The sequence below is a fragment of the Brassica oleracea genome, chromosome C2 (assembly GCF_000695525.1).
Source record: "Brassica oleracea var. oleracea cultivar TO1000 chromosome C2, BOL, whole genome shotgun sequence".
Lineage (NCBI taxonomy): Eukaryota > Viridiplantae > Streptophyta > Magnoliopsida > Brassicales > Brassicaceae > Brassica > Brassica oleracea.
This window is the reverse complement of record NC_027749.1, coordinates 10679641-10689041: the sequence shown is the minus strand read 5'-3', so window position 1 is coordinate 10689041 and position 9401 is coordinate 10679641. Positions and strand designations below refer to the sequence as shown.

At 32.4% G+C, this 9401-nt stretch overlaps 1 protein-coding gene across 2 annotated transcripts; it reads left to right on the top strand.

The window, feature by feature from the left end:
• The first annotated feature begins 2240 nt into the window (after positions 1 to 2240).
• Positions 2241 to 5111, top strand: LOC106327917 (trigger factor-like protein TIG, Chloroplastic). 2 transcript variants are annotated; one of them, XM_013766230.1, is made up of 13 exons: positions 2250 to 2634; positions 2717 to 2800; positions 2880 to 3008; positions 3077 to 3165; positions 3247 to 3430; positions 3500 to 3590; positions 3687 to 3841; positions 3926 to 4018; positions 4091 to 4183; positions 4280 to 4360; positions 4440 to 4589; positions 4681 to 4776; positions 4869 to 5111. In XM_013766230.1, the coding sequence occupies exons 1-13, from the start codon at positions 2314 to 2316 to the stop codon at positions 4944 to 4946; spliced, it is 1644 nt and encodes a 547-aa protein (XP_013621684.1). In that variant the 5' UTR covers positions 2250 to 2313; the 3' UTR covers positions 4947 to 5111. The 2 variants fall into 2 exon arrangements, with proteins under 2 accessions (XP_013621683.1, XP_013621684.1); XM_013766229.1 differs by having other exon boundaries at positions 2241 to 2634; positions 3687 to 4018.
• The last annotated feature ends 4290 nt before the right edge of the window (positions 5112 to 9401 follow it).

The window sequence follows — 9401 nt, the reverse complement described above, 5'->3', positions numbered from 1 at the left end:
ATATAATAAAAAATTAGATTTTTTCTTATATGTTATATTTTGAATTTTTTAAAATGACTTTAAATTACAAAAATGAGGAAACCTTATATGTTATTTTTTTTTTAAAAAACGACTTTAAAATACAAAAATGATGACACCTTATATATTAGATTTTTCTTATATGTTAGATTTTTTCTTAGATGTTATATTTTGAATTTTTTAAAACGACTTTAAATTACAAAAATGTAAGTTTTCCTTAAGTATACGACTAAAAACATTAAAATGACATGTATCAATTCGATGGTTGATTTGAAAGCTTTCAAAACCATATGGAAGATAAAATTCAAAATAATTCAACTTTGAAAACAATACTGTTCACTTTTTTCAAGAATGTGTTCGATGGAAAAAATAAGGTTTTTATGTTATAATTTGTTTAATGTCCAATCCGATCAACCCATGATGTATTAATTATAGTTTTGTTCCATTATTTTTAATAAAATTGATCCGATCCATCGGAAAAAAATTATATAAGAACAACAAAAAATATTTTATATATATAAATAAAATGATCACATATATAAAAAAAACTATCGATAATATATATATATATATATAAATAAACTCACTCTGTGCAAGGCGCAGGTCTTATCCTAGTCATGCAATATTTGCTGCACAAGTTCAATCTTTGAAATAATGTAATTGGTGCAAGATTGAAGCAAATTGACAAATTTGCATCTGTAGGATACTTAGTTGTTCGAATTAGCCAAATATGGTAACAGCTGATTGATTGATCGATCACATTATACACCTTCTGTTTAATTAAAATGTGTAGTATATTTTTTTCACTATAAATATATGGCTAATACAATCCATCGACTCATATCATTATTTTTTTTTTGAAAATTACAAGATATTTACTGGGCTTTAGTAGAAGTTGGATTTCTCGAAGAATATATGACAGAACCTACTCACGGAAACAATGGTTTCATCGACCATAAAATACGTTTCTTTGTCCAAAACATGGAGTAAGTATTTCACGTTTGAAATTAAAAGTTACTCATTTAATTACTTTCATATTGTCTAAATGATTTTTTTTCACTGATTACAGTAATGTTGTTATCAAGTGTGTCGCTTATGGAACACTTGCTCATGTTTTCCAAAACTTATGGAATTCTACAAATGCAAATGTTGTACTCTGTGTTACAATTTTGGCAAATTAATTGGTAATATATTGTACTAATTTGTAATAAACAAATGGTTGGATCTGATATTCCCTTCGTATATTGCTGAATAATTTTTTTTCATTTTAAGGTCGACTGAAGCACGTGACAACATTGATGGGTTTTCCAAAATTATTTTTGAACCCAAAGATGTTCCAGAAATCAATGCTTTCAGAAAGAGGTTATCCCATTAGTTCATTTTGTGAATTTGGTAAGTAGGTATGTTTAATTTGTTAAACTAATTCTTAGTTTTTTCTTGGTATGCAATTGCAAACTACGAGTTCTGGAAATCTTTTTCGCGGCACTTTGTTTTTTCAGATTTTTATTTATTTCTTTATAATTTGGAACCTTAGTACTTTGGTTTTTTAACCTATATTTCTTCTAATATTATAATCATAATTTTATTATGCCATGAATAATTCTATTTCTTATGTTTTGTTTTGTCTTAAATTCATACTCCCTCTGTTTCTAAATATAGGATGTTTAAAATAGTTTTTATGTTCCAATACGTAGGATGTTCTCATATTTCTAGATAGCTTTAAGTTTATCAAAAACTGTGTAACCAATAAAATTTAATAGTTATATTTTGTAATTGGTTGAATAGTTTTTAATTTAAAATTTTAATGATACATTTTAGATAAAAAGTAACTTTTCTTAATAAGTGTGTTTTACCTAAAAAATCTTATATTTAAGAGCAAAGAGAGTAATAAATTAATATATGTTATTGCACACTATTATACATTTTTTTTCCTTATAATATATCAAATTTACACATAACCAGTTACACAATTTTTAAAAAAAATTAAGTTTACATTATATATACATGCATAATTTATAGATTAAAAAAAATACTTTCGGTAGCTCGCTCTGCACAGGGTGCAGGGTTATCACCTGGAGTTATTTAGTACGATGTATCATGTATGTAGTTTGCATATACAATTTCTATGGGTTTATATTTATAATAAATGGGCTGTAGATAAAACACAGCGTTTCAGAGCGGCCTCTGTCTGTTTAAAGGATATAGATGTAAATTAACGCAGCTTTATCTTCAAGAAGTGGCGCTTCAAAAAGCTCTTTCTTCAATCTCTGAGTGAGAGAGAGAGAGTCAGCGAGGATGGAGCTTTGCGTTATCAGCTCGATTAATCCTGTTCATTCATCTTCAACACGACGTCTTGGTTCTCGTCGTCTCTTCCAATCCGACAGCTTGTTCCTCTCTCGTGATGGTTGCTCTCTGCTAAGATTCCACGGTAGGCTTAAGAAACCAATCAAGCCCTTGGAGCTTTCTTGTGCCGCCAAGAAAATTGGCAGCGGCGGTGGAGGAGTCCGGCGATCAGCGGCTTCAACCAAGGCCGCTCCGGCGGTTGAACCGAGCGTAAAGGAAGACAAGCTTCCCGCTGAGCTTCAGGTCAAGGAGACTCAAGCGCCGAATTCAAGTGTAAGAGAGAGAGACTTCAAGTTTTTTTGTCTTTTTGTTGGAACATTTGAGTGTCATTGAGTAGTTTGGTCTGAAATTTTAGGTGAAACTGAGTGTGGAAGTTCCAGCAGTTGTCTGTGAAGATTGTTACCAGAGAGTCCTTACCGAGTTCATGAAAATGGCAAAGGTAAAATGTCTGAATCAAGACAAGAACTTAAAAACCAGTTCCATGTAATGAAAAAGCTTGTTGTTATGAATAAAACTAGGTTCCTGGGTTCCGTCCTGGGAAGAGAGTTCCAGAGAATATCATTGTCGGTTTCGTTGGGAGGCCATACGTTTTGAGAGCTACTGTTGAATCTATCTTGAAAAGAACACTTCCTCACGCCATGGAGTCTGTAAGTGACTTTTATTTCTTCAGTTCTCGATTATTGTTTAGTCCCTTTGATGTTTGGCTTTTGTGTAGGTGACTGGAAAGGCTTTAAAAGACTCTATACAGATAGTAAGCAGCTTTCCGGAGATGGAGAAGGCTTATTCTCAGCTCAGGACTCTTAGGTATATGCAAAGAATCTGATAAAAATAACACAGTGTAGCAAAGACTTTACATGTCTTTTTTTTCTCTCTTGTTCCTCTCAGTTACGAGGTGGTTGTTGATGTGGTGCCTGAGCTGAAATGGAATCCTGAGAATGGGTATAAAGATATGAAGGTCGTTGTTGAACTAGGCGATGAGATAGACGCAAAGAAAGCTTGTGAAAGACAGCTTAGACAGAAGTACAAGTCCCTTGGCGCATTGAAGATTGTCACTGACCGAGGTCTACAGGTAACTGAATGCATGACATGTGCTTGTATTGGTTATGAATCTCACTCATTGAATCATAAAACTGTGCAGGTGGGAGATCTTGCAGTCATTGATATATCTGCTACAACTATAGACGAGGATGGGTCAACGGGTGAAGCTATTCCAGATGCTGAAAGCAAAGGTTCAACAGAGACATTATCTTTTACTTCATTGAAACCATCTTTTTTTTTTTTGTTTTGGAAATGAATGATGAGAGGTGTGGTTATAATGTGTGCAGGTTTTCATTTTGACACGGAAGAAGGGAACAGATTGCTTCCTGGATTCCTTGATTCAATCTTAGGAATCCGAGCTGGCGAGTCAAAGTCATTCTCGCTTGTGTTTCCTGAATCATGGAAGCAAGAAAGTCTCCGTGGCCAGCGTGCTCAGTTCACTGTGAGTTCTTCTCCATATATACAAGACATGCAGATAAAGGTGATAGCATACTTGGATAAGCTAAACCTTGTCTGGTTTCTTCAGGTTGATTGTAAGGAACTATTCTACAGAGATTTACCAACTTTAGATGATTCACTTGCTGATAAGTTGCTTCCCGGATGCACCACCCTGAAGGAGGTAATGAACACAGAGATTTACCAAAAAAAATTTATCCTCTCACTGTAGTTCTCTAATGAAAAAAGTGAACAGGTCGAAGAAACTCTGACTAAAAGATGCCAAGAGATGGAGGAGGAAGCCAAGGAGCAAGCAACAGACAACGCCATCCTTGAACAGATACGAAAGGTCAATTCATTTAATTTCATAAAGCTTTTTGAACCATTAACAATGTTGATCTGTGTGATTGAAAAAATTGTCAATTGCTTCTTATTTATTGTTTAGATGGTTGAAGTAGAGATTCCTCAATCTTTATTTGAGGAACAAGGAAGACAGTTTTATGGAGCTAGGCTTCTAGAGATTCAGGCAAGCATTTTAACTCTATATCTCTTACTCTCTTTTACCGTCACTAAGATGCTTAATGTTCAATGACATGGTGCTGTAGGGTAACATGAAACTCACAGAAGATCAGTTGGCTTCTCTTTCAAGTCAAAAATCAGTAAATGAGTTTCTAGAAACTCAAAGAGAGAGCATTACCAACATAATCAAGCAGAATCTAGCTGTTGGAGATATCTTCAAGCGTGAAAACTTAGAGGTACTTTTATATGCTTATACTCTTGTTGTCTCGGAGATAGTAACAAAGAAAAAATTAGTAACAAGACGTTGTTTAAAAAACTTGAATTCAGTTCTCAACAGATGAATTAGTTAAAGAAGTGGAGAACTCGGTCACAGAGTTCAAGAAACATAAACAAGAGTACGATGAGGAACGTGTGAAAGATCAGGTTAGTACTCTCTTGAATCTAAGTATTTATCATTTTCCTTTTAACTATAAGATAACTGAGAGAGAGAGGTTCTTGTTGAATTGGTGGTTTAGGTACAAGAGATTTTAGAAGGAGCAAAAGTGCTAGAATGGTTGAAAGAACGAGCTGAAATTCAATACATTACCCGTTGATTAGCATATGTTATGTAATGTATGTATGATCTGCATATTCTATTTTTCGCGAGCATTTTTTTTTGTTTTGAATTATGATTATTTTGTCATGAGAAGAGACCTTTTTACTGTTTTCGATGATTGTTTGTAAGACTATCATTCACAATAAATTATTCTGAATATAAATGTATGTATGATCGGCATTTACTCGAGTATTTCTTTCGGAATTATGATTATTTTGTCATGAGAAGAGACCTTTTTACTATTTTCGATGATTGTTTGTAAGATTAATGGTTGCAATAAGTTTTTTTTCTTAAATACTCCATCTGTTTGAAAATATGAAGTTTTAGGATGAATCACCACTATTAAGAAACTTGTCTTTTATCTATAAAAATATTATTAAAATAAAAATCAAAAATTATTTAACCAATTACAAAACATACTACAAAATATGATTGGTTACACGGTTTTTGATAAAATTAAAAAGTATATTGAAATATGAAAACATCATCTATTTTAACACATCAAAAACTCCTAAAACATCATCTATTTTGAAACGGATAGAGTAATACTTTTTGATTTTGTAAAATTTCCATTTTTTTAAATGATGGTCATAACTCATAAGACTCGTAACCCAGCTCAAAACACAGAACTTTTACCATATGTGACAACTGTTTGTAATATAGTTGTTGCAATAAATGATTTCTAAGAACACCGTCTTTTTTTATTTGTGTTTTTCTTCACTTTTGACTTTATAATATGCTTTTATCAATACCTGGCGTGGATATCAGTATTGGTGTCGATTTCATATTTAATTTGCCAACTAAGATTGGTATGGCTTTTTCGTCACATATAACTCTTCTCCTTTTCTAGTTTGGTTTTATAATATATACTAGATCTGTATGAATTTTCAGTTTTTAATTATTTATTTTATTAAATGATATATTTGTAATATTCGTTCATATTATATTCATTAAGTAAATTTTTTTTTTGCATTTTAAACTATCTATTTTTTACGAATGTGTGATATCATATAAAAAATATAAAAAAATGAGTATATAGAGTTAATTAGATAATTGTAAAAACAAAAGAAAAAAAATTCGTGTGCGATATCATATAAATAATGATCCGCTCAGTTAACAAAAATCATGATTTTTATATGTGTAATTTTTTTTATTTTGACCATTTCCTTAAAACTATATTAAATTTTACATGTTTTAATTAGAATATTTTTAATATCTTTACCTTTTTATTTGAAATGCAACTCAATATTTTTTAAAAATTATAACAAAATATTTAAAAAATATTTTTAGAATTTGTTTGAAAAATACGAAAATCACATTTTAAATTAAAATTATCCTAAAATATGATAAGTTTTGATGTAAACGAAAACTCAAATTATGTCAAAAATAATTATATTCAATGATAATAACAATTTAAATTGATTATTTTTGAGAAAATACATTTACAAAAATATTTTTTGAAAAAAAATTCATTTATCTTTCAAATATAAAATGAAAATATTATAATTAAGGCCTATTTTGGTGTATATACAAGTAAATGACAACTGAGTTATATTATGTTAAAATTTTCTTTCTAACAATTTAGCAAATGACAAATGAGTTATGAGCAAATAATATCATATAAGTTTTAAAAGCATAGCCATTCTTACATATTTTTTGAATAAATAATTATTTTTAAATTTAATCAACTGAAAATAATATTCGTACAATTGTATGAGTCAATTTCTACTTTTATTGATGCATGTTATATATTAGTGCTGCATGTTTTAGGTAACATTTTAATGATGCACGTTTTTTAAAATTTATATTATTAAAATTATGCACGTAAGGATAAATCATGCGTTTTCTTGGTTGATTAAATGATATTATGTCCAAATTTATTTAAGGATATTTCATTAAGGTAGCTGAAAAAGACAAACAATAAAATAGGAAGTTTAAATTTATTTAAACATATTTTATTAATTTAACTGAAAAGATAAGTAATAAATTAGGTAGTTTTATTCGTTTTAGGATATTTCATAAATGTAACTGAAAAAAACAAGAAAAAAATAAGAAGTTTAATTAATGAAGTAAGAACATTTTCAAATGGATACTTCTATTTTAATAATATAGATGACGCTTGAATAATTCTCGTTATCTCCGACCTCATCATTTTTGTTGCACCTATACTTACGAGACTAAACCCTCTTTATCCAAGTTCAAACTCAAAAATGAAAAAAAAAAAGTAAATAAGATTTCATCAATCGTAGTGCTAAACTACTAACACCATTTCATCAAATACTAAACAACAAAAAAAAAAATCAAAATGCTGTAAGTGTTGTGATCTATGGTCCCTAAAACATAATTGGTAAATAATTTTTGTTGTAATTGTTTGGTAGAGTTGTTACTTATTAGCTGTATACATGACATTTGCATGAACAAATAAGAGATAATAGTATTCTAACGGGCCCTATGCTAACACGACGCCTCAACTTTTACGGCAATGAGAAGATCATTGATAATCAGATGATTTCACTAATTACTTCCACAAACAATGATTTGCGGAGATTCATCACTAAACTATCATTTTGGGCTACAGACCACAAATTCCCTTACCGAATATATTGTGGGAGTTATCTTAAGTTAGATAAACATAAAGTTTGTTAACGATATATTGTGTAAATCTCCTGAGATGTACGAGATAGGATACGCTTCATGTATGTATAAATATGAGTTGCTTTTGAACTTAAGAAACAAGCAAGTTTGATAACCAATTCTACATGGTATCAGAGTCCAGATTCTAAATACCGTAAACTCCTGAATAAAACTAAAATTAACCATTCTGACCGGGTATAAAGGTCGTGATTAACCCTTCCAACCGGGTATAAAGGTTGTGTTAAACTCTCTCGACCGAGTATAAATGTCCTAAAATTCTAAGATTTCTGGCCGATAAGAGCCATCATCTCGAGGAGGGGTATTAGGGATATATATCCCACATAGGAAATTCTAAGGGACATTAAGTAATATATAAAGGGTTAGGGCCAATCCACTAATCGCCAATTAGTTTTAAGTTGGAAGCCCATAATTAAACCCGAATCTAACACATGGTATCAGAGCCGGCCCAATACCCTGACCCATTAATCCGGCCCGAACAGTGGCTCGATCATCCCATTAACTGATGGTCCATAGAAGGCTCAGTTCCGCCGAGATCGCTAGAAAATAAAGCATGATTTCAAAGGGGGTATGATGGATTCTGCGAGATTAATGGTTATACGCACCATTATCTCGAGGGAGGGTATTGGAGAGAAGATCTCACATCGGAAGTATGAAAGGGACTTGAGTAATATATAAGGGACTTGGGCCAATCCACTAATTACCAATTAGTTTTAAGTTGGAAGCCCATGAAACTTATCATGTTATTAGGGATATATATCCCACATAGGGAATTCTAAGGGACATTAAGTAATATATAAAGGGTTAGGGTCAATCCACTAATCGCCAATTGGTTTTAAGTTGGAAGCCCATAATTAAACCTGAATCTAACACATGGTATCAGAGCCTATTTACATTACTTTTCAAATCTAAAAGCATACGTGTTGTGCTTAATCTGCGACAAGAGACTCTTGTTCTCGTTGCAATCTAATGTAGAAAGATTCTTCATCTCTAGTTACTGGTGGCGAGAAGAAAGAGGTTGCTTCTCCTTCACCATACGTGCTGTACAGCTCCGATAATCCAGGAGCCGTTATTACTTCAGTTAAGCTTAATGGTGAAAACTATAATGAATGGTCCGTTGAGATGTTGAATGCTCTGCAAGCAAAACGAAAGACAGACTTCATCAATGGAACCATCAAGAAACCAGCAAGCGGAGATGACAACTTTGAGAATTGGATGACGGTCAACTCCATGATCATCGGGTGGTTGCGAGCTTCTATTGAACCGAAGATAAGATCCACGGTTACGTTTGTCTCTGAAGCTTCTCAAATGTGGCTAGATCTGAAACAGAGATTCTCTGTTAAGAATAAGGTCCGGTTGCATCAAATCAAGGCTCAGATGGCCTAGTGTAGGCAAGATGGGCAGCCCATCCTTGATTACTTTGGACGACTGAGTACTCTCTGGGAAGAATATGCAATCTACAGACCAATTCCCTCTTGTTCGTGTGGAACGGCTTCAGATATATCAAAGGAGAGAGAAGAAGACAAAGTTCATGAGTTTTTGCTTGGTCTTGATGACTCACGCTTTGGAGGGTTGTGTACTACTCTGATTGGCCTTGATCCGTTACCAACTCTTGGAGAAGTCTACTCCCGGGTTGTACGAGAAGAACAACGACTTGGTTCTGCTCGGACTCGTGAACAGCAACAGGATGCTGTTGGTTTTGTTGCGCGAACAACTGATGCTGCTAGATCAGATACTATTCTGCGACCACGTGATCGATCTGTGATTTGCTCTCACTGTGGACGGAGCGGACACGAGAAGA

Coding starts and splice junctions, on each gene's coding strand:
- LOC106327917 (XM_013766229.1), top strand. CDS start 2,314: ATGGAGCTTTGCGTTATCAGCTCGATTAATCCTGTTCATTCATCTTCA. Junction 3,009..3,076: donor TTCCTCACGCCATGGAGTCT/GTAAGTGACTTT, acceptor GCTTTTGTGTAG/GTGACTGGAAAGGCTTTAAA. Junction 3,166..3,246: donor TCTCAGCTCAGGACTCTTAG/GTATATGCAAAG, acceptor TGTTCCTCTCAG/TTACGAGGTGGTTGTTGATG.